At 38.2% G+C, this 25,850-nt stretch overlaps 1 protein-coding gene across 1 annotated transcript in view; it reads right to left on the minus strand.

Moving 5' to 3' along the window:
* The window catches only part of atp10a (ATPase phospholipid transporting 10A), a 50,698-nt gene extending 37,923 nt beyond the window's left edge, over positions 1–12,775 (minus strand). The window contains exons 1-2 of the mRNA XM_065956119.1: positions 12,146–12,775; positions 3,604–3,808 (exon numbers count right to left, since the gene is read on the minus strand). Coding sequence (XP_065812191.1) covers positions 3,604–3,808; positions 12,146–12,570 — 630 coding nt within the window. The 5' untranslated portion in view covers positions 12,571–12,775. The remainder of the gene's footprint in view (positions 1–3,603; positions 3,809–12,145) is intronic.
* Positions 12,776–25,850: the final 13,075 nt, after the last annotated feature.

Below are 25,850 nucleotides of genomic sequence, written 5' to 3' on the forward strand. Positions count from 1 at the left end.
AGAAAAGATATCACAATGTCACTTTAAAAAAAAACTTTGTTCAACACTCATACAGTGTCTCAGAAGTGATGGTATAGTTGGATAAACACTTCACTGATACAGCTGCAACAAACATGAACAACCATTATAGTCGTCATGTCAGCAGTTTTAGTTCATATTAAACTGTAATTGTAAATTGCAATGATGCTGAAAATATATTCTTAGTTTAGCTCATGTAGATTAATTCCAGCAGTGCTTTTCACTTTCATTCTAACATTTCTCCTCTTTTCCCTGATTTCTGTCACTTCCTCTCACTGAGATTTCTGAAATTGTGAGGAAAAGATCTAAAATGAGAAATCCTTTTTCCATAAGGTCAGACTGAGGTGATGTCAGACTGATGTGATGTCAGACTGATGTGATGTCAGACTGACGTGATGTCAGACTGATGTGATGTCAGACTGATGTGATGTCAGACTGATGTGATGTCAGACTGAGGTGATGTCAGACTGAGGTGATGTCAGACTGAGGTGATGTGATGTCAGACTGATGTCAGACTGAGGTGATGTCAGACTGAGGTGATGTCAGACTGATGTGATGTCAGACTGACGTGATGTCAGACTGACGTGATGTGATGTCAGACTGATGTGATGTCAGACTGAGGTGATGTCAGACTGATGTGATGTCAGACTGACGTGATGTCAGACTGACGTGATGTCAGACTGATGTGATGTGATGTCAGACTGATGTGATGTCAGACTGAGGTGATGTCAGACTGATGTGATGTCAGACTGATGTGATGTCAGACTGATGTGATGTGATGTCAGACTGATGTCAGACTGAGGTGATGTGATGTCAGACTGATGTGATGTCAGACTGATGTGATGTCAGACTGATGTGATGTGATGTCAGACTGATGTGATGTCAGACTGATGTGATGTCAGACTGATGTGATGTCAGACTGATGTGATGTGATGTCAGACTGATGTCAGACTGAGGTGTGATGTCAGACTGATGTCAGACTGATGTGATGTGATGTCAGACTGATGTGATGTGATGTCAGACTGATGTGATGTGATGTCAGACTGATGTCAGACTGATGTGATGTGATGTCAGACTGATCTCAGACTGATCTCAGACTGATGTCAGACTGATGTGATGTCAGACTGATGTGATGTCAGACTGATGTGATGTCAGACTGATGTGATGTCAGACTGAGGTGAGGTGATGTCAAACTGATGTGATGTCAAACTGATGTGATGTCAGACTGATGTGATGTCAGACTGATGTGATGTCAGACTGATGTCAGACTGATGTGATGTCAGACTGATGTGATGTCAGACTGATGTCAGACTGATGTGATGTCAGACTGATGTGATGTCAGACTGATGTCAGACTGATGTGATGTCAGACTGATGTGATGTCAGACTGATGTGATGTCAGACTGAGGTGAGGTGATGTCAAACTGATGTGATGTCAGACTGATGTGATGTCAGACTGATGTGATGTCAGACTGATGTCAGACTGATGTGATGTCAGACTGATGTGATGTCAGACTGATGTGATGTCAGACTGATGTGATGTCAGACTGATGTCAGACTGATGTCAGACTGATGTGATGTCAAACTGATGTGATGTCAGACTGATGTGATGTGATGTCAGACTGATGTGATGTGATGTCAGACTGATGTGATGTCAGACTGATGTCAGACTGATGTGATGTCAGACTGATGTGATGTCAAACTGATGTGATGTCAGACTGATGTGATGTCAGACTGATGTGATGTCAGACTGATGTGATGTGATGTCAGACTGATGTGAGGTGATGTCAGACTGATGTGATGTCAGACTGATGTGATGTGATGTCAGACTGATGTGATGTCAGACTGATGTGAGGTGATGTCAGACTGATGTGATGTGATGTCAGACTGATGTCAGACTGATGTGAGGTGATGTCAGACTGATGTGATGTGATGTCAGACTGATGTGATGTCAAACTGATGTGATGTCAGACTGATGTGATGTGATGTCAGACTGATGTGAGGTGATGTCAGACTGATGTGATGTCAGACTGATGTGATGTGATGTCAGACTGATGTGATGTCAGACTGATGTGATGTGATGTCAGACTGATGTCAGACTGATGTGATGTGATGTCAGACTGATGTGATGTGATGTCAGACTGATGTGATGTGATGTCAGACTGATGTGATGTGATGTCATGTGATGTCAGACTGATGTGATGTGATGTCAGACTGATGTGATGTGATGTCAGACTGATGTGATGTCAGACTGATGTGATGTCAGACTGATGTGATGTGATGTCAGACTGATGTGATGTCAGACTGATGTGATGTGATGTCAGACTGATGTGATGTGATGTCAGACTGATGTGATGTGATGTCAGACTGATGTGATGTCAGACTGATGTGATGTGATGTCAGACTGATGTGATGTCAGACTGATGTGATGTGATGTCAGACTGATGTCAGACTGATGTGATGTGATGTCAGACTGATGTCAGACTGATGTCAGACTGATGTGATGTGATGTCAGACTGATGTGATGTGATGTCAGACTGATGTCAGACTGATGTGAGGTGATGTCAGACTGATGTGATGCGATGTCAGACTGATGTCAGACTGATGTGAGGTGATGTCAGACTGATGTGATGTGATGTCAGACTGATGTCAGACTGAGGTGATGTCAGACTGAGGTGATGTCAGACTGATGTCAGACTGAGGTGATGTCAGACTGATGTACATCATACAACCTGATTAAACATTTGTGCCTAGGGTACATCAGTGGTCCCTCTGTCTGAGCTTCTCTCCATTTAGGTGAATTGAAGGTAATGAAAGATACTCAAAAATCACAGAGGAGAATTCATATTTCACCAGCAGAAGAAAGATACAAGGAAGCATGATTCAGCATAATGACAACCAATCAAATTAGAGAGTTTCACAACTCTTACCTGGGGTGCACTTACTAAGAGATGCACGTTTTTCATGTGGCAGGTTGTATTTGAACAGCCACAAGGGACGTGAAAAAAGACATCCACAGTGCTCAAATGATTAACTGAAACGTGTTCACAAATATTTGACTTTTTACAGACTAAAACACTGCATATACTGCACTACATACTCACATTACTGAATGATTGGTTGGCTAAACAAATGTGCAAACTTTCCTCATTTCTTAGAATGCATTATTGTCAAAATATCTAACTGTATGTAATGTAATGTAATGTATGTAATATATAATATATGTTTGTGTATGTATTACCCACAAATTAAAAAAAAAGTCACTTTTGAAACACCAGTAAAACAATAACTTAAATATAATGTAATGGCATCTTAAAACAGGGAAAATGTCCCTTCTAAAGTAAATGCTATTTTCTGATGAGAGCAAAAAAAACCATCTAATATCAAAGTAATTTTGAGTTTAACAAATATTCATGCAGAGGAACTGACCTCTGTGACCTCAGTTACATGATAAAACAGCTGGATGCATACAACTTAAGTTTTTGGATGGTGAACTCCTGATTCCAAAAAACAGAATTCAAATGCACTACATCTGATGCACATATAAAAACACTTTGGCAACAAAAAGTAAAAGAGGATATCTCACCAGGTCGAAGAAGCTGCGGACGACCTGCCTCTGCTTGAGGTTGGTCTCTCCGTCCAGTGTGGCGGTCTCGATGTGGCAGAGGCGGTCGGGGTCGCTGGAGCTCAGCAGCAGAACGTCGGCGGGGAGGATCTCGTTACATCGCAGTCTGATGAAATCTCCCACCCGCAACTCCTTCCAGTACTTCTCCACATAACGTCTCTCCGCTCTGCAGGAACAACAACGGAGAAAACATTTTGTGTAAGCTATTGTTCTCAATAATTGCTGGTTCTAAAAACAGAAACCTCACTTTTCATAAATCTGGACGAGACAGCAAATATGTTATGTATGGAAGGGGGCAGGGAGTTTGGTGATATAAAACTTTAAGCTGGAGAGAGGAACTTTCAAATTCTACAAAGCCAGAGATATTCCTCTAGAAGTATTACTCTACACGTCCAGCAGAGTGCTTAAAATGTCCAAAATGTAGATTGGAAGAAACATGGAGCATCTCTTACTGATTTTGCAATATTCAGGATGTGGTGGATAAAAAACCTGTGCCCTACAAATGGAATATTGAAAACTGACATCAATTTTAGAGGGGAAATAATTGGTAGATTTGAGTCAGACAGCTCACGTTTGTATTGGTTTAAAACGTGTGACAGAGCTGCCAATGAAGTCCATTTTTGAGCTGGAATAAAACAGAAATGTATCTACTATGATGACAAACTTCATGATGCTATAATTAATGAATCATTGTAAAAACCTTTATTCCTGCATAAAATGTTCTGTATTAAAAGATGTCTTCATATCTACACATACCAGAAAATATAAACAAGGATATTCATGTAGCTGTTAAGAGCCAATGAAAACGTCTTTATTAAACTGCTTGGTTTTGATTTTATAAATGATATGTGTTATCCATAGTTAAGCGCGTAGCTGACATGATTGACAGGCAGGCGTGATGTAATGGTTTGTCAGTAGGCTTAAAACCCGCCTCAGCTCCAGCTCTCAGCCTGTCGTTAGGTTGACTGAAAGTTAGGCTGAGACAGCATTTCCAACATGGCGGCTGCTGCCGATGAGCCTCCAGAGCCCCCTGCAGTAACAGATGGAGGATGTCACTCAGGCTTCATTCATAAATATTCACTGTCTATGGTCAAGACTCGGAGTCACACTGCTCGTCAATGTCACCTTTGGCCGACGCAGCCAGTCAAATCTAGTAGGAGGCTTTACCTCTGTTTTTATTACCTCCTCTCGGAGCAAAGCGACAGCAAGAGCTGAACCTTTTTCAGGAGTAAGAGAGGCGTTACAGGGGCGAGAAGGGATCGGCGGAGCCAGCAGGGGAACAGACTGAGTGTATGTGGAGCTCCCGCTTTGCCATGCTCTCTCTCTCGACCTCCTGCAGCTTCTTATTGTAAGCAATGTGAGTTCACACACTGTGACACACACCAGCATTACGCTGTTTCAGAATCAATACAAATGACTTAAGGTGTTATGATGGCAGAGCTTTGTTATGTTGAAGAATAGCTCTCTGAAAAGAGCTACTGTAACAAGCAAACTGGGACTCCACAACTAAGGAGTAAACTATCCAAACTTCTTTAACACCACACTGTCTATGTTTGTGGGAAACATCTCCAGGATTGTCTGTTGTTCATCAGCACAGTGATTCTTCAAAGAGTAAATAAGATGTTGGTGTGTGTTAAATTGAGACACATGATGTCACTTTTCTGAAAAAAGCTCCTGCAAACACAACAAAAGCACTCTCTAATGGGAACCATGCTTCATCTCTGAACAACGGGATTGTCCTGATAACAACTGTTTTAAATCAAACATATCCTCAAGCTTTAAACAACAGTCAAGAAGTGAAGGAGAAAAACACAGTTATTTATTCATAACAAGCCCCCTGGCATTAATGACTCACATCCGGCTGGATAAAAAAAATGTTCCTTTCCCTGAATTTGGTGGCTGAAACGCACGTGGTGTCCACATGAAAGTCAGACTTTCTTCATGCACTTCATACCTCAGACTGGACGAACTGATGGGAAACAGAGCAACAGTCAAGAGGACAATGACAAACGGAAAACTGATGTCTGAAGCGTTTTCTCTTTTCTCTCTTGTTTTTCATTACAGCAGAAAGGATCAATGGCCTGAGGACAAAGAACAGACTTTCCAAAGTGAAAGTGTGCTGTGACTGTTCAATAAGTGACCATGGTTTGTTACATGTTCATAAGAAAACCACCAAATGTTTAACTCTATAAAACATCAAGATATTCTTAAAATGAATATTCTCTGCATCAGTTTCCTTCTATTTGTCCAACAACTGATCCAAAACCAAAGATTCCTCATTAGCTCTCAAACATGACAGAGAAAAGCAGAAAAACCTCAAACATCATCAGCTGGAATCAACAAATGTTTCACAATTTGGCTTGAAATATCTGAAACTATAAATAAAGTATTAAACCATCATTCCTGTGAATCTATTGTAAATGTTAACGTTTTCATCTTTTCACTGATGTTGGTCCTTTTCTTTGTCATGTCTGATATCTACTGGTCTGTTCTTTTTGATTATTATCGGAGTATAAGATATACACTGTGTGATTTTTTTTCACATAAAATATCATGTTAAAAAAAACAGAGTTTAAGTTGACTCAGCGATTATGTCATGGTGAAAATGACATCTGTCTACATTAGTTTACAAGCCTTTTAAATAACTCTTCTTTTGATGTATTATTCAATAATTATACAGTATCATTATGGATTTAATTATTCCATTCTTCTTTGTTTCAACAGTTTACTGACGCTTTATTTTTCATCATTAGATATGGTGAACCAGCTTTATGTATAATATTTATTTTTATTTCATGACTGGTATTTCTCATTTTATTTTCCTGTGTTATCTTTTATTATAAGTATTGATATTTTGCTATCTCTACTTCACTTTTTTTGAATGTAATTATCTTTTTGTTGTTTCGATGTGCAGACACATCTTGTTTTTTTCAGAAGCTTGTGAAGAACTTTGTAAGTTATAAAAGTGTGATGTATGACTGTTTTTTCTGCGTATCGCTGGAAAACCTCTTGGAAACATTAAATCAGTTTGAGTAAAGAAAAAGGATTATTGCTGCAGGCTTATGTGAGTAAAATAGTTTGTCTATTAATTCTTCTTAGATGGGGAAGCAGCTTTTTATTACAGTGCATGACCACAGAATAACTTCAGTAAACAGAGCTGTAAAAATACATCCCACATGTCACTCGTAAATTATCCAGTTATAGAAGAAAGCATCATTTCAGATTATTGTGGTCAGACGAGGTGTTCAGTGACCTGGAGTCCACACTCGTTCTGGTAAGGACAGCAGGCGGCGGCCGATGTTGTTCTCAGTACCGCGTAAAGCAGATTAACAGTAAAACTATTTACATTCCAGTGGAGTAACTCTGTTAGTGCTACGCCTGATATGAGCGGGTTTGTCTTTGTAGTTTTCCAGGATCTATGTTAGGGAGGAATCCTCAGAAGTAAATCATGTTAAATGTGAAGAAACATTCACCAGCACATGACGGCTCCCATCCACCAGACTTAGTAAATGTTAGCATTTTTTGATTACAAAGAATTGCCTTTATCATAAACCAAAGCTGCTGCTGCTGTTTGGCCATGTGGAAACCGTTAGTGTGGAGATTTATGAAGTGAACTTTGTAGAAATTATTCTGACGTTAGAAAGTCAGAAAAGGAAACTTTGAGTTGATCCTTTAGAGGAAACTTCAGATAGAGTTACTAGTATTGGAACACAGCCTTCAATGCTGAGCTCAGGTATTGACAGGTGACTGCACTGATCTGATGTGTAACAAATGGAACGGTGAATGAAGTCTATAATGCTTTTCTAGTCATCTGAATACTCAAAGCACTTCTAACACCACAGCTCATATTCATTTTTTTTAATATATATATTATACATATAATTTTTTTCTTGCAGGCCAAAATTGTTGTGTTAGAATCGCTCACTGGCCACAGGTTTTGTTTTTTAAAATATAGTTGAAAAAATTGTAAGGCTTTGTAGATCAGAATCAAAAGGCTCGCTAAGAAACCCTTTAAAAGGAAATCAAATATTTTGATTTCTTCGTTCTACTTTATTTGTTTTTTCCTCAGAATCAAGCCTGTAACGTGTTTCATTTTTTTGGAAAAGCTTTCTGCATTTAGCTCAGGTCATTAAATGGTTAAACAACAGTTCGCTTGTTTGCAAAAAACTTTGCATAAGCTTTTTTCATAGTTTACAAAAAAATGTGGAAAATAGTAAAAGCTGTAGATTAAAAAAACAACATGTTACTGAACATTTTCTATTTTAGGAATATATTGTTCAGCCCTGGCCAAAATCTTCTGATTCTTCATTTGAAGTCACGGGCCGCAAAAAATCCCCTCAAGGGCCGCAAATGGCCCTCGGGCCGCACTTTGGACACCCCTGCTGTAAAGTGTCAATCAGTATTAACTGATCCTATTCATATACATTTAAACACAGCTGATGCAGCAGTGGGAGCAATCTGGGGTTCAGAGTCTTGACCAAGGACATTTTGACATGTAACTGCAGGAGCTGGGGTTCAAACCCCAACCTCCAGCTCAAGAGATGATCAACTCGACCACTGAGCCACAGCCCCCCCATAAAAAAAGAAATTGTTTTCCCAAAATATGGGGATTTTACAGTACAGGCAAGACACGATTTGAATCATAATACTGGGCTCACAACAATACTATTTTCTCTCTTTTCTACAAAGACTTGAGATTGAAGTCAATTTATAAATAAATATGACTTTTTTCAATTCTCTGACAATAAAAATGCTAAATATGTTTATTTATTTATTTTTTTTAGATATTGTTGCTACTTTTTACTTATGAGGTTGTATTGTTGCTAAGAAAACAATGCATATTATTTATTTATAAAGAAGCAACACAAACATGTTCCTCCACTTCAGCAACACTTTTGTCTTCTTTTTATTGTTCACAAAGTTTTTACCTGGAGCCAAAAATATTCACTGAATGAACAACAAGCACTAAAAGAAGACGTTTCTGTAAAAAGATCTCAAAGTATTGTTATTTATTCCTCGGTGTGTTCATCTTTATTTTTTTCTCTGTTCTGACTGTCTGACAAACTAACCCTTACAGGATTCATTCCCTGTTTAAGTTTGTTCATGTTTTACACTTGGTTTTCCTGAACCAAAGCCACAATGATGGTCACATCCATACAGGGGGAGCAGGCTTTTTTTTTTTTCCACACTGCATTCAATTTGTCCGTATTGGAAAATTCATAACTTTGAGCTGGATTCAGTATGGCAACAGAAACACTTCTCAGAACATCTCTTGTATTTAATAAAGCTGTGTCCAGGTTGAGAAAAGGGGATGTTTTTGACAATATCTACACAGCAGAAGAAAACTCAATTATGTCCAACCTTGACAGAACAACCTGGGTCTAAGCTGAGACTGAGCAGCTACTAACACTGAGCCTTTTGATTGACCATGAATTATGCTCTGTGCGCTGGCCACAGTGCTGCTTTTCATTAGCAATAGCACTCTGCACACACACATGAACACACACATACACACACACACGAGACTCAGGAATAAAGTTTGCAGTGGAGAAAGCCTGGCAGAGACACACACAGGCTGTCAGGTATACACACTGACTCATCATTAACAAAGACAGCACTAAGACAACATCTGTATTTAAGGCAGGCTCACACCTCTGTGACAGAAAGGTGGGCAGCAAACTGCAGGACTGTCTGGATCCACATGTGATAAATATTCCTCCTGTGTCTGACAGGTTTTACTCTACGGCCTGAATCTTCTTTTTATTAAACTCTGGGCTCAGGACTACTAAAACTTTTGAGATTATAAAAATTATTTGTGACACTCTCTCAAACACAGAATACATTTTAACATGCAAAGATTTTATAAAGGCACATTCTTTACTTGACTGTTTTTTCTATATTTGACTGAAGGGGTCATTTTGTCCAGAATACAAAATAATACAACTTTTATTTTTCATTTCTTCCAATGAAATTTAAGGGGAAATGTACTTTTTATCCTGCTACATTTATGTGACAGATATTGTTTTGTTAACTTTCCCGATTAAGATTACTTATCAGGCCACACGATAAGAAACAGTTTCTTCATTATCACAATATGAGCATTTAAAAGAAACAGATAGAAAAAGTCAGATAAGAAGAATCATTGTATGTAAAAAATAAAAAAAATAAAAAAAATGCTAGCTCATTGAGCAGCATGCGTAATTAGTTTATGAACCAGGACGCCCTCAGATCCTCTGCTTCCTCTCCTTTAGTTGTTTCACAGCAGAAATAAAACATTTAGTGACGCTGCGTTCAGATGTTACGCTCCGAGACTTTGGAACAAACTTCCAGACGAGCGGAGAATAACGCAGTCTAAAACCTTTTTATTCACTCTGGCTATTATGTTGTACTTTATAATTTATACAGCTTTTTATTTTCTTAGGTTTATATTAATATCATTATTCTACCTCAAAATTAACATTTTAGTGTTGTAAGTATTCATATTTATTTCTTATCACGTGATTATTTTATTTCTAGCTTACTTTATTAACCCATATTATATTATCATTTTAGAATTGTATTTTTATTATTATACTTTGATTTTATTTGAATACCATTTTTTTATTGTTTCTTGTCTGTATGATCTTGTCACTTTTTTTAAACACTTGTTGTTCCTGTAAAAATTTCCCTTAAACTCTGAAGAATAGAATACCAAACACTTCAACAGCCCGAGCTGTCAGAACCAAACGAAACCAAGTCTAAAATCCTTGCCGAAAAACCGAGGTACGTATTGAACTATGGGCTGACTGTGTTGTTGAATCCTTGATGCTTTCACATCATATTGACGAGAGTTGAAGCTCAAACTAGTCACCAGTTTTAAAGAAAAATTAATTCCTGATTTGTTTTGGATTCAGGACAAACATGTTGCAAATACAAGCACTGCATGTGTAAAACATGAAGAGCAGAGAGAAATAGAAACTGTGAGTTATAGTTGAAATGTCCTCTATATGTGCTCTCTTTTGTTTAGTCAATGCACTTCATATTTTTATCGCAAAATGTAATATTATGGAACATCACATATTTCTGTCATATAGGCCCATACAGTAAAATACATAAAATACAGAGTAAAGCTAAAGGTTCAACCAGGGCTTTTCCACCCTGGTTGAATCTTTAGCTTTGCTCTGTATTTTATGTATTTTACTGACGCCTTAGTTATGTTCAGTGTACTGGATGTTACCGTCACTGTGATACTATAGTGATGTTTGGATAACGATATTAACGTCTGAATCAGCCTCCATACCATTTGGTATCGACTATCTGTGACACAGTCTCAGCAGATGGCTGTTCAGCTTCTTTGCTAAATGATGCAAAGTGCTGTGTTCATGTGGGGTTAATGTCGGGTCTGTGTCAATAATACAACACAGAGTGTGGTCCAGATTTGCTCTTTGTGTAAAGTGTCTTGAGATAACGTTCGATATGAGTTGGTGCTATTCAAATAAAAATCCACACTGAACAGTCAGCCGGCTCACCTGCGCCAGTAAAATATATAATTTCTACAAAGCTATGAGGAAGTGGACAATTCTGCATCGGTGCAGTGACAGAACTGAATGCATAGGCTGCTACTGATGTCTTTTAGACTTTCCAGTTGCGACTGGACCCATTCATTTATTTTGGTTTACAATATAAAGACATTTAGGTTGATTATCTAAAACACTTTATAAAAAAAATGAACAAAATAAGCTGAGTTCATATTTATCTGACTGCTTGTCCTCACTGATGAAAAAGTTGCCATGTGCAGTAATGTAGAAAATCGAGGATGCGATGGATCACGATATCGAATCATTAGCAGGATAATCGTAATCGAAATCCAATCGTGAGACCGATGGAGATGCACAGCCCGGCTGGCTGGAGGTCAATTCTTGTGTGATTTACAACAGCGTTGATTTGAGAGTGTAATGTAAAGTTATTTTTTTATCACATCTAGACAAATTAACCAATATCCAAGTCCAGGGATCAAAATGTGTATCAGGAAGAAAGAGCTGCACTATGTCATTGTAATGTGCTAAATACAGATCACACTGTTGTGCTTTCATACAAAAGTAACTTAGATTTTATGCAAATGAAGGTTTGCTCTTGACTCTAGGCTCATTTTCCTAAAAAAAAAGATTAGAAAAAAAGTAAAGTGCCACATTGACTGTAATGCGGTTTGAGGTATATCTTTGTGTTGTGATATCAAAAAGTCAGGTATACAACAATAATCTGGATTTCCACATATCATGAACATCTGACAGAAAGGCTGACAGCTGGGTTCTTACAGAAGGCCAGGTTGTCAGGTTTGGCAAGCAATGTAAAAAGAAAGAGGTTTTTTTTTTATAGAGTCTGAAACCACTTTTACCATCTGATGTGTGTTTTAAGATGCTTTGGGAAGGACACTGTGTACAGTGACTCATCGTGGGGAAAATAACTAAACACACAGAATCTCAGCAGCAGCTGGACACTGCTGGTATGAGGCCCAGGATCTTACCTGCTGAACACCAGACAGTCCATGTGATTGATTTCTTTATCCGACCTGTGTCTCCTGTAGTCCTCCCATAAGTCTTTGATGGCAGTGACAGACAAAATGAAGACCACAGGAGCCAGAGCAAGTTCAGGCTGAAACGCATTGACAACTGGAACGAAATTCAGCAAAGCGATGAAGACAAAGTAAACATTGGCAAACCTATGAAACTGTTCAAAAAGGTTCTTTGGCAGGAAAGACAGCACAGTGTACTTGGTCGTCTTAATCTTGTTGTTTGCATAGTGTCGGTTTGGGTTTTCCTCTCCTTTAGCGTGGTCATAGAGTAAGTTTGCGTGGACGGTCCTGGTTTTGTTCTCCTTACTTTTCTTCTTTCTTTGCTGTTTGACTTTAGGAGCTTTGACCATCCCGGGGTCTTCTCCGTGCCGCGCCATAGCCAGCCCAGCTCCTGCTTCAAACTTTCCCACAGCTGAGCTTTATCGTGTCCTCTCATACAAAACAACCCAAAGTGTGAGCTATGTTATCATTCTTTCACCGTGTGGAGAAAGTTCCCGTCACTTTATTCACACGAAAAGTTCCTTTTCATCCATGTCGACTCCTCTTTTTGCGAGTTGGATACTTTTGCTTGTTTAGCTTCTCTTTTTTTTCCTACTGCTGGGAAGGATGCTGAGATAGTAGGGAGGCATAACTTTAACGCCCCATAAGTTGGCAGACGATCTGTAAATCATGTGGATCGGGCTCTTCCGCTACCGGCCCGCTGAAACCGAATGTGTAGATTAGCGCATGCGCGCAGGCTGCGCACAATCACAACGTGTGTCAGCCACTCAGGGGTCGCTCTCCTCTGGAAATCTGACCCGCAGGCCCCTCCTCGATCAGACCTGCGTTTTTTTGTGTCTCCAAGTGCCACGCGGTATTATTGGAGTTTGCAGTAGCTCACAGGAAGCACCCAAATATCGAAGAATTAAAAGTGTGTGCACTCTGTACAAGTCAAATAGTTTTTATACTGACAGAAAGCAACTTAAACCATGAAGAGCAATTCAAATTTGCGTTATATTTTATGTCTGCTATACTGCATTTTAACTTATTTAGCCATCTGTCACCACAGTGTTTATAATAATTGATCATATTAGCAATGATACAAAACAGTTAAGAAATAAGATTTTAATAGTCATTACAAAAAAGGAGGCTATCTCAAATAGAAACTGGCTTAAAACTAAAAAGTCAGGCTAATACTGTTGCAAATACATAAGCATTATATAGCCTACTAAACCCCCCCTCTCTACCAAACTCAGACAGACTAGCAATACCAGTCATGGTAAAGTTAATGCAATTTAAAATGTTTATGCCTACATATGACCCACTCCCTTTCAGATCACTTTGCTAGTAGGCCTAATAATCCTGATTTATGTATTAAATGTGGCCTAGGAGAAGGTCATACTTAATAAATCAATCGGTCTTTGGAGCTTCCTGAAAATGATTTTTTTTGGGGGAAAAGGTCATACAACCACATGTGATATTATCTCTATAGGCTCCATGTCTTCCCCTCAGAATATTTTTAGATAGAAAAAAAAAGGATAGTTACTCTAGTTAATATATGCTCACTCCAGGCTAAACATTGTATTGCAACAGCCTATAAAGCACTGAGATGCAAACAGTCGGACATTGGTTTTAAAAAAATCTCTAACTGTTGATGGAAAATACAGAGTTTATTTAGTATGTGACAAGTTATTACATTTCTTTAAACATACCTTCCAGGATATAATAATACTTGAGATATTAATATTAATTATAAAGTAGTGGAAAAGAAAATGTAAAAGGCCTACCACTAAACATAACTGCTACATCAGGTAGATTGTACAAGTGATATTTAGACTACAGGACTCATGGCTGAAATATGAGTGTCAGGGCAAGATTCAAAATGTCTTAATAACTTTATCATCAATCATCAAAGTAGCTGCAGGTTTATTTATGATAAACAAATCCAGTGCTTTTAAAATTATTCCATGTTGAAGACCTAAAACTATAGATAAATCTTAATTTCTTATGAAAATATTAACTGAGGCCTTAAATACAGTCAGAAAACGAGTCAGTTTCTAATCCGCTTCCATAAAATCAACCTGCCTTTGCAAGTTGAGTTGCCCCACTAGCTTTACTTTGGAAACTAAGAGCCCCTTCCCGTTCTTATGCATAGACTTTGTTGTATTATCTTATAGAGGGGCTGATGTCAACGCTGTATTAAATAGCTATGTTAGTAATTACGTTTATCTGAGTCAAATTATTATCATAAATAAAACTACAGGTAGTGCCCACACAGTAAAACCATCATTGTGCCTCTGGTGTGGGGATTTATGTTGGATTTTGTAAATGTTCTACCTTTAGGTGACCTTTAATGTTTCAAACCATCCTGTAACTTTCTATATTCAACCACTAGGAGCCACCAAAGTTGGTGAGTCCTTCACACACAGGGGCTTCAAAGGTTGTTGTGTGCTTAAAAGCCGCAGTTTGGCATTATGACCTGTTCAGCCATCGAAGAAAAACATGGAATAAGACATTACAAAGGTAAACATGCCCCCCTGAGCTCTGTAATACACTGGATCAACATGTGACTCAAAGCTCTGACATATTTGTGATTAACCTCCTCAGACTGTCTGCCCACTTCAGCCAGCAGGTTCCATCCAGGAGATAAATCAGCGGCCCGCACAAGGGCAGACTGCAGCAATCCGTTTCAGGAGCATCCAGCTGTTGAGCTTAAAACTAATGACTGATCGTAGACTGTAGCATCTTGGCATTCAGAACAATTCAATTCCCCCATGATGAATGAGCAGAGAGAGGTGGATCTGATTCAACAGGCCAAAAAACCGGCTACTGCACCCAGCTCACAACAAGAACAAAACTAAATCAGGTTACGCGTCTAAGATGAAACTAAAGTAATCCCATTCTTTTGTTCCCTTTTGGGAAATTAAGTTTCATACATCCAGTGTTTTTTATGTGGTCAGAGATTCAAAAATCATCCTGCCTGCGTTTCTAATATCAATTAGAATAAAACAGAAAGGTTTCATTTTCATTTCACAATGAAATGAAGAAATGTTTCAGCTTAAGTACACAGCATACACAGCAAAGCAACAGCAAACATGTATTCATGTAAAACATTGAAAAATATACATTGCCCAGTAGATATTGTTTACTCAGTAAATGTTTATTGCAATGTAAATAATAATTTATTTTGCAAAGGAAAATATGTGTATTTAATACTAAACAATATAATGTAGATAGAGTATATTGCACACTCTATAAGGTATGTTGCACATTAGATAATTCATGTTAAACAGTAATAATAAAATTGTTTGGTATAGAATGTATAAAGCAGAGAAAAAAATGAGTGGTAGATTATGTAAATTACACTAAATAATGCATATTTAACAGCAGATCATGTAATTTCCACTGTATACTTCAAATAAAGTATACGTATTGAACAGTAAATTGTGTATTTTGCACATTAAATAATCCATATATGGTAGATAATGTAAATCTTGCAGTAGAAAATGTATATTGCACTGAATATAATGTATACTGCACTAGAAAATTGAATGGCACTTTTAAAAATTAGTTATTAAAGTGCTCAAGCTTATTTATTAGTTTAGCTTTCTGTTCTCCCATAATTATTTCACAAGGATTTTACTTTATTTCCTTGTTATTTACAGGGAAAAAAAGTGGTGGTTTCTGTTTCTCAAAGTGTCTGAGTCGACAGCACATAGCTTTACGATGAATATTACGGCATCTCGTGTCTCCACGTTGGCAGCAGATAGAGTTATAGGAGGCTGACACTTATTTTACAAGTTCACTCTCCATCTGTGCTCCTCCGACATCATCCTGGTGTCCTTCAATGAAACATAAAAGTGACATCACGAGGACCCGCCCCCCTCAGACTGATCTAACATGCTGCCCTTGAAGAAGAACTCACAGGACAGCTGATTTAATTACTGTATGTCATGAATATCATGTTCATTCATTTACTCAGTATTTTATGAGCAGATTGAAAAGTGACAGCATCTTGTAAGTAGTTTTCTGAGGAACCTGTAATCAATCCTTTAACTATGTACATATTCTAGTCTATAGGGACGGGGTAGGGTGGCATTGAATTCTTATCACCTTAAAATGCAGAATGCAATTGGCATGCATAGACTAGAGAAAATAACATTTACTTCTGATATAAAGTAAACAGTTATGTATTTGAAGAAAACTTATTTGAATTACTGTGAGTGATACAGTACATGTAGTTTTTTCTTTTTTTAAATTATCCTCAGATCATGGTTCAAATAAACCTCCATTGTCACATACAAAAACTCAAACAGACTAAAAAACCAAACCAGAGACAATGAGAAAGACTCGTCCTCGTTCATCACGCTGACAGATTAGAAGGTTAAAAGGTTCACAGCAGCTCATCCACTTTCACAGAGAGCGAGTGACCTGCCAGAAGAGGGCATGATACTCCAATAACATCACACATGGCGCTCCACTACTGCCAATAAAGTCCAAACATTAACATGTGTCAGTGCATTTAGATGAGAGAATGATCCATATGAGTGTAACTATTATTTGATGTGTTATTAGCAGGAGGAAGAAGAACATCTTCTATCAGTTATGTCTTTGTTTGACTTTACTCCTGTTACTCTGAACTATAAAACAGTTAATTTATCTCAACCTTTTGAGTCAGGAGACTAAACATATAAAATAAGCCATGTGAGCAGACATCATCCTCATTTATTCACTTATCTAACATTGAATTGATGACTTGAAGGCTGATAAAAAACAAACAATATCTATACCGAGACGAGCATTCTCCTGTTGCTAATTGACAGTGAGATGTTTAGCACCTCCGTTTATTCTGATGTGATCTGTAGGTGTTAAGACAACAAGAGAGGGAAGCCATGGATTTAAATGTAACCGACAGACATTACCACCTTCTCTGAAAATAAAAGATTAACAGGTTTGTTAACCGTCTTGCTGCTGCTCTTTCTGAAAACAATTCTAAAGAGAAAATCTCAAAGTTGAAAGCTCCTTTTATTCACAATCATAATCAAGTTTGGTTACAAATCAGATTTTCACACACAGGAATTGGCATTGGTGTTTTGTTGCAAAAACAATAAACAGCACTCCTTTTGAGGGGGAATTTTAAAAGAATCAAAAATATGAAAAACAAAACAATGTAATACAGAATGTGTAATGAGGCGATGATGATTCATTGGATGTCTTATTTGTCAGGGTCTTAAAATATTAAATCCAATGTTTCCAGCTAAACGAAACAGACTGATGAGAAAAGATGAGAGGAATGAATCGAGCAGAAGTTGCCAGGCCTGAACGAAGAAGCAGACACAGAAGAGTTCAAAACTGCAGTTCCTCCAATGACCACCAGGGTCTGATTCCCTAAAGGGTGTCAATTCCCATACTGACCCATATTAAAATGGCCAACTTAACAGCAGAATTAAAGACATGTCTACAGGATGGTTTAGAGAAAACTTTGGTCTCTAACTTTGATTTCTCTAATCATGTTTACATTGCTATGTCCATTTCTTATATACAGTCTATAGTGTGAACAAGAACCGCCTCACAGACCGTCGACCATCTTTTTCACCCTCTTTTTCAAATGTAATGCACAGGATGGATATTGTCTATTTCTCACAGATAAGCGATAACCTCCCAGCTCACGGCTCTCCAGGTGAGACAGGAGGAAACCTGCTGATTCTGTTGAAGCTGCAGATCAATTTGTTGGGATGATGCACCGGGGCTCGAGGCCGTTATAACAAATATATTCAGTTACTGCAGATGGAGTCCATATAAACCAGGAGAAAATATACGTATGCTGCAGAAACAGAAGAGGAATTATTAAAATCTCTCATGTCCTACTTTCTTACGCAAGGATTCTGCTTCAGTCTAGTTCAGAAAACGGACAAGTTCGTATGATTATAATGTCAGAATGGAATGTGCTGTATGTGTCGATACATGCTGGATAACATACATATGTAGTTTTTTATGTGTCCCTCTTAAACTTCAAATGAGTCAGAGGCTGCAGTAACATGCATCCAAACTGCAACTCTTGTGCTAAATAATTCAGAGATTTTCTGCTTTGTTATTACTGTTGATCCATTCTGTAGCAGGAGAGAAACAGCATCACTCTCCGCTGTGTGCACCATCTGATTATCAAAGGTTTTAGCCCACTGCTTCTTGAATGAATAATGCTGACAGAAGTTCAATGTGCAGAGGCCCAAATAAATCAAAGTAATTAACTCAATAATTGATTTGATGAATTTCCCTGCAAAATGGAGACATTTTTGCTAAATGTGCAGAAATGTGCAGCTGCTGGGGCTCGGAGAAATCACAGATGGAAAGAGATCTTGCATAAACAATTGGCAACATTTTGCCAGAGGGTAAAACACTTTTAATTAAAAAGAAAAAATACTCTGGAATCTGCAGACACAATATGACCTTCTAATCAATGACTGAAAGTGGATACATGCCAGTCAGATGTGAAAATGGAAGAAGAAAGAATACATATTCTGTCAAGCACATAATGATCAATCTCAAATACGATTATCTTAAAATGAACCTCATTTTTTAATTATTAAAAGTTGTTGCACACATAGCCCTGAGTTAATGATTAAACTTAAAATGAGTTATAAAATGAGAGAAACAGACTCAGGGGAACGATTATAGTCCAGTGTTGTGATTTATTGCAAACTGCATGATCTTAACATAACGTGTATTGTACCAGTATACAAATCTGATCATGTAGGAGCCTTATGTTGATTGACAGCTAACTTTAAAATATTTAGCTGACTAGCTACTGAAAACCCTAATGATGATGCAACATGAAACCTAAGCAGGAAATTCATCTATTTTACAAAACTTAGATGTGATTCATTTAAAAGATATACACATCCACCTCGATGTGGCACCAGAGGAAAAGTCAGGGAGTTCAAAAAATGGTTTGGAGTTATCCTTTTGGGGATAACAATTGTCCGCCCCAAAAATGAATTCATTAAAATATTCTATATTTGCCTGAATAAAGACGTATACTGCTGAAGCATCAATAATCCACAGTAGAAAATATCACCTGGATCCAATGCATGTTAAATTAAAGTATTCATTTCTGTTTCCAAATATAGCAGGCACAACTTTTGAATGATATAAATCAATATTTAATTTGAAATTAACATCAGTCTGTTCAGGGCAGGTATTGATCCCAGAGACCTGAACAGGAGTTATTGCACACAAATCGTTCACATTATTTTTTCTTTTCCTGCTCTGCTGACTGTGCAGTGACTTTGCATGTTGAGGTAAGACAGAGAGAAAGATTTCATTTGCATCCGTACAACTTTGTTTGGCCCTAAAGGTAAAAAGTCGGGAAAATGTCCATCCTTAATCAGCAACAATCAAGTGACATTTTATTACGGACAAATCTCCACCAAATTGAGTTTATTGAATCAAAAGATAAATGAGATTCACTTGATATTAAATCAGTTTCATGACTCTTACAAATCCTGAACTTGTCCTGATTTCTTTCTTGCAGAGTTTTAAGAATCTATTGGAGTCCTTTAGAAACTGAATGTTTTCACAGTGTTTTAAAATGTAAGGACCATCTGCAGAATAAAATAGTAGGAGAAGATAACTTAATTGTTCTTGTCATCTATCTTGTTGGCCCTGCTGCCACCCTCTCCTCACGACACTTAATATGTCACTGTGGTTAATCTAACATAAAATTGCAGAATCGCAGGATTTATCATGCAGATGATTGAAGCTTTCCATTTTGAATGTCAGTGTAATGAGTTGAAAATCCATGCTTCTGGCCAGAGCTATCATCTCTGACAGTCCGTTCAGATCATAAATTATTGCCCTCATGCACTGGCTTGTAATTTTGGGCAAAGTTTTCAGGGTGCTGTGTTCACTGACATTGTAGGAAATGTTAAGGGCTAACGTTGCTGTTCAAATAAAAGAGAATTAAGGCAATGGATGTTTCAATTTAGATTTGAATGTAAGAACATCTTTTCAGCCAACATAAAGAGATCTAAAGCTCTATTCAGACTGCAGATTCATGTTTCACCTTCAGTATGAATGTCACAGAGGCGTAATGGGGGGTAAAGTGAACCCCCTCTGTGTCGGCTTCAGAGGTAGTGACAGAGGTGTTACAGGTGCGGGACGGGATTGACAGATCGCAGATGTGCATGTCTGACTGTGTGTCTGTGTGGAGCTATCTGCACACCGTAACGCAATGTGAATCACAGGCTGGGATTCACAGGCTGGGATTCACTAATATTACTTCTATCAGGAAATCGGTTTTATCTACAATTTTGAAGGTCTTAGATTGTGATAAGTGTGTTATCAAAAGGCCATGACCACATTGAGCAGTAGGTGGATGATTTCAACATAAAACACATATCTGAGAGTATAAGACTTGAAAGGTCTCATTGTTTTATATTTGAAACGTGTTTGCAGGGTACAAAGAAATCATAGAACTAAAAAAGGCTCCCAATTTTAAGGAGAACAAAAGTTCATGACATGTGAAACTGTTTTCATCTGAGTTTGACTGGAGATCTTTGTGGATAATATGAGTCCAACTAAAAACCATTGACTGTATATTAAGATGGACGATGTGTTTCCACTTTCTCCTGTTGTACAAAAGTGAGGCCAAAATACATTCACTAAGGGGATGAACAAGCCAGAATCTGTAAAAAGGGATTGGCTGGTGGAGCCGCAGTATTGGCGTCACGCCCACTCCAAATAACAACAAAACTTACCGACAAAACATCAAGTCGGTTCACAGTCCACAGCAGATGTGTGGATTTGAAGCAGACACCCACAGTGATGGAAAGTTCAGTGACTCTTGTGTTAGTGTTATTTCCTCTATGACTTATCCAGTGCACACAGCGTCACTTGAGCAGCGTTCGTAAACAGAGCTGTCAATCGTGACATTTTGCAGCTTTTGATAGCATGAAATTCTATAAAGAAACGTCTTCAAAGAATTGTCTTGATCATCAACTATCACAGCAAAATCAAGTTTGAGAAAAAATGATTTGACGTGCATTTTGATTTTATAGTTTGACCCATGTCCCATTTGTTAACTTGGAGAGGGCGGAGCTTATGACCCACACTACAGCCAATCAGTGAGGAGAGCGCCCAATATTTTTGTTTAACTGTTGGGGAGCTGTTATGTCAGCCGTGTTTTTTATACATTTTGTAGCGTTTGAACAGTAAGGAATCCTTACCTCCTTGAACCCCCTCATGATGTCCAGAGTTAACTGGGGAGTTCTAGAAAATCACTGACTGTACCCAAAACAAGTTTAATCATTTTACCAGTTCAAAAAGATATACAACTAAGTGTTACGCTCTTTGTTTTCACACTCGATTGAGGTCTTAATCTGACTGTTGACATGTAAACTGTCTGTATAAATGACTGTTAAGTGAATACTTCCCCAAGCAGCTGCAGCAGAAGTGTGCGCCTGCAGTGTAAGAGAATTAAGGGGAGCACAGCATATGTACAATAACGTTATTAATTTAAAGGGTTTCTGGGCGTCCTGCCAGCTGTAATGAAGTATGCCAAGGTAGTGGAGCACGATAGAGATAATGTTATTTAGAGATATTACAATAATCTACAGTACGCTTCATTACATGTCAGGTTAGGGGTGAGTGTTGTACATGAACGACTTTGCATTGTCTGCTTTTTGCAGGATAGTCAGGTGGTAGTCCAACTTGTGAAAATTAGTAACAAAGTCTAAGACAGCACTGAGCACTGATTGTTATAATGATTGTATCATTAAAAGTAGGAGAGAGTCTGAGGTGGTGGGAGGATTCATTGAACAGCTGAGACACTGTGCTCACCGAGGAACGCTGACAGTGCAAAGTCAAGTCCAAAAAGTCTCCACTCTGAGATAAATAATCAATTATAGGGAGAGAAAAAGGAAATACAGCGCAGAGGGTTCGGAAAGCTGTCGGTGATTCTATAAAGATTTTGAAGCATTTTCACATAAAACTAAACAACTGCATTATTAATAATATGAATTATCTATCACAAACCAATTTACATTTTTAATGAGTGATTAAAGTTAGTGTTTCCTCATCACTGAGTTGAGTCTGAAATATATTGAAACATCTGTTAGAGTTTTCCTCTTCCCTTGTTGATCACTGACCTCGAACTAATGGCGAGTTTTCTGGAGCGAACCATGAGCTGCTAACAAAGCTTTTTACAACACAGCGGTCAGAACACGAAAGGCAAGGAGAGATTTGAGTTTTACTGCGCTGACTGCTCACAAATCCTGCAAAAAAATAAAGGAACGTCAAAAGTGAAACAGCAGCAGCAATTTTCTGCATTTCATGATAACATTTTAACTCCGAGTCGTTTCACTTCAGCTCTAATCTTAAAGTGTGATGAGAAGAGTTTTAATTCAAGAAGGAAAAAAAGATTTAGATTAACCTTTGCTGTATAGTGGAGGAGATTCTATATTTATTCAAAATCGACAAACAAGATGACTCTGCAGCCAAAAGAGAACCAATTAACAAGTGATGCAGCTAATAGAGCTGATTCTTAACTCTTCAAATCACATGTCTAACAAAGACATTGTCATAATTAATAATAATAATAATAATAATAATAATAATGATAATAATAAATGTATTTAAAGAGCACTTTTTAGAATCCAGGTTACACAGTGCTTTACAAAGGCAACAAAAGGAAACAGGCAGCTCATAAAAACAGCAATACCAACAGAAGAACATTGCAGGGGATTTTAGCACATTTTTTGGGGGCTACCCACACGTTTAGCTGTGTTGCTCATTCTACGAAGACACAATCCTTACAAGTTGTACCTCGTTGTATACATAATACATAATATAATACAAGAATTTTATAAGATTTTTAAAATATTTTATCATCCACAATTTTTATTGATATTCCAGTTTTGACCTTAAATGGATCCAAATGTGTGGGCGAAATGGGCGGCAGTAGCTCAGTCTGTAGGGACTTGGGTGGGGAATCGGAGGGTCGCCGGTTCAAGTCCGGAAATTGGTCTGGTAGCTGGAGAGGTGCCAGTCCACTTCCTGAGCACTGTCGAGGTGCCCTTGAGCAAGGCACCGAACCCCAAAAAACTGCTCTGGAGCGCTCGCTGTGGGCAGCCCCCTCACTCTGAGACCTCTCCATTAGTACTTGTCCGTAGGATCCTGTTTGTGCATGTGTGTGTATTTCAGCCTATGTTTGTGTAGCATGGTCACTAGACAGAGTGTAAAAACAGGATTAATAAAGGATAAATTATTATTAAAATGTGTGATGTTATGACACTGGCTCAGTGGCAGCAACATAAAGGAGTCAAACTAATAGATCAGCAAAAAGTCATCTTTATTCCTAACAAGATTAAACTTCAAATCAGATGAAGGGAGACATGGTGGCTGAGGCCATACTTCTGGTCCTGGCTGCAGATCGAGAGAGGGTAGGAGGAGCTTGACTCTGGGTTTTGTAGTCAGCCGACAGGTGCAGCAGGTCAGTAGTTAAGGAATGTGTGGCGGTCAGGTAGTGCCTCAAAAGAAAGGAAACAATGTCAAACATGCACATAACAGTGGTGCTAACAATATGACATTTTAAACAGGCTCTTTATAAACCTGTGGGATGACAGATCAAATTGGAAATAATGTTAATGAAGATAGAAACAGTGGCCACGAGTAAAGTAGTTAGAGGGAATAAGAGACAGAGCACATCAAAGTGAGCATGCGTAATGTGGAGCTTGGTGCGGACACACAGAAACAAACAGACTAAGACAAATATATAAAACCATCTTGTTATGCTGCTCTGACTGACAGAACAATCAGACATTTTTCCCGCCAGTTGTATCACTCTGCAGGAAGTACTTTAAACAATTAACAGACTTCTATAGTAAAGTGACAAGTAAACTAAGGTATCGTGTACTTCATCTATACATCCCCCAAAAAATGGGTCAACATGAATTAAATGTTTTCAAAACCGTATAAAACAACAATGAACAGTCCTGACAATGAGATGAACAATGATTATTATGACGTGTTAAGGAAATCATGCACACAAGTTATTTTCTTGTTGCTATGACTGACTTTATTTGTGGCAACAAGATATGGGCCATTAATATTTAGGACTGTAAATATTAATGGACGTTTGTTTCTGAAGTGCTGTTTTGGACGCTTATCAATAGCTGCTGCTATATTGTAAATACTGATTCTATCAAACTTTAAGTCAACCTAATGACAGCCAAAGAGCTTGAGCTGAGCCTCCTTGAAAACTGCAACACCGGGCCGCTTGCACTTGAGTTGGTCAATACTAGATTGCAAATCTTGAGTTTTCCGCAGACTTTATTATAAGTCATTTCATTTAAATCTAGACAAACATGGATCAGATAAGCTACTGTCATGTTAAGTTCAAATGATGTCAGTACTGTTGATGCCAAAAAAGTCAGGGTGTCTTTTGTGATTTTTTTGTTGTGGTTCAAGTTACATTACAAATGTTTTTTAATTATTCCAAAAAGTACACCTTGCAATTATTGAAATGAAACTAAATTCAAAGTGTCAGCTCTCCATGGAGCGGCTCCATGCATTACCATGGACTATAAATCTGTGTGCATGCTGCAGAAGCATGTGGGCAAGCTGCAGCCCAGCTGGTGAGCAGCTCCTCATTCCGCACAACCAGCTGAGCTTTGATAATAAAAGTGATGAGTTCAGGTGCTGGGCTGAACACTGTGAAGCTGCCGCACATTTGTCTGTGCTGTTTATTTTCCTGTCAGTGTAATGGTGTTCCTGGCACTGAGAGGGCGGAGCTAAACATCTGTATTTGTAATTTGCATGAAATCAAACGCTATAAAAAGATTTCATCAAGGCTTTAATGTTCAGCCAAATGTTGTATTTGCTGTTGTTACACCTCACAATAGAAGTAAGGCTAATGACAGTAAGCTTTAACACATGAATGGTAGCTAACTTGCTAGTGGCACTACTGATGTGTGTGTGTGCAACCAACATTTTTTGCATGCAGGTTCTATTCCCCAAATGAAGCTTGAGATCAGATGTGGGTTTTTGTCCACTGCTCTCAGGGGATTACTCTCCTGCACAGCTGTCGTTGGAGCTGTTTTAATACCCCTCATGTCGATTCATTATCCTGTGAGAATGTATAGATATTCAAGCGGTCTTATTATACACAAAAAATAAATTACTGCCTCTGTCGAATTATGTTCCTCTTGTTTCAAAGTAAAGCTCATCAAGTTTTTCTTGAATTGTTTTTATGGCTCACACAAGCCTCAAGGTTCATCAGGAGAGAATTTAAAGACTACACGGTAAGAAACAAACAGAGAAATCTCCCTCGTTATAACTCCAATAACAATTGAATTAGTCCTTGATTTATAGTTGATGGTGAAAGTCCTCATGTGGTTTAATTCCACTCGTTACAATTCACCATGAGGAGCATTTTCTTGTACCATCTGATCCCACATTTATGTGCCAATTACCCAGTGACACTGTCTCACCCGCCCGTCTGACAGACTGCTCTAAAAAAAAAAAAACACCCTCATTATAAAGTGAAATTTATCAAAGCAGTGTTTTACAAAGAATGTTTTCTGTGACATTTCTCAGACTTTAGTATAAGGTGACCAGTTCTGACTCCTCAGCGTTCCAGCTCTGATGCGGCAACATCACGTTTTTTGTCTCCATTGCGCAG

The sequence above is a fragment of the Labrus bergylta genome, chromosome 6, assembly GCF_963930695.1.
Source record: "Labrus bergylta chromosome 6, fLabBer1.1, whole genome shotgun sequence".
Taxonomy (NCBI): domain Eukaryota; kingdom Metazoa; phylum Chordata; class Actinopteri; order Labriformes; family Labridae; genus Labrus; species Labrus bergylta.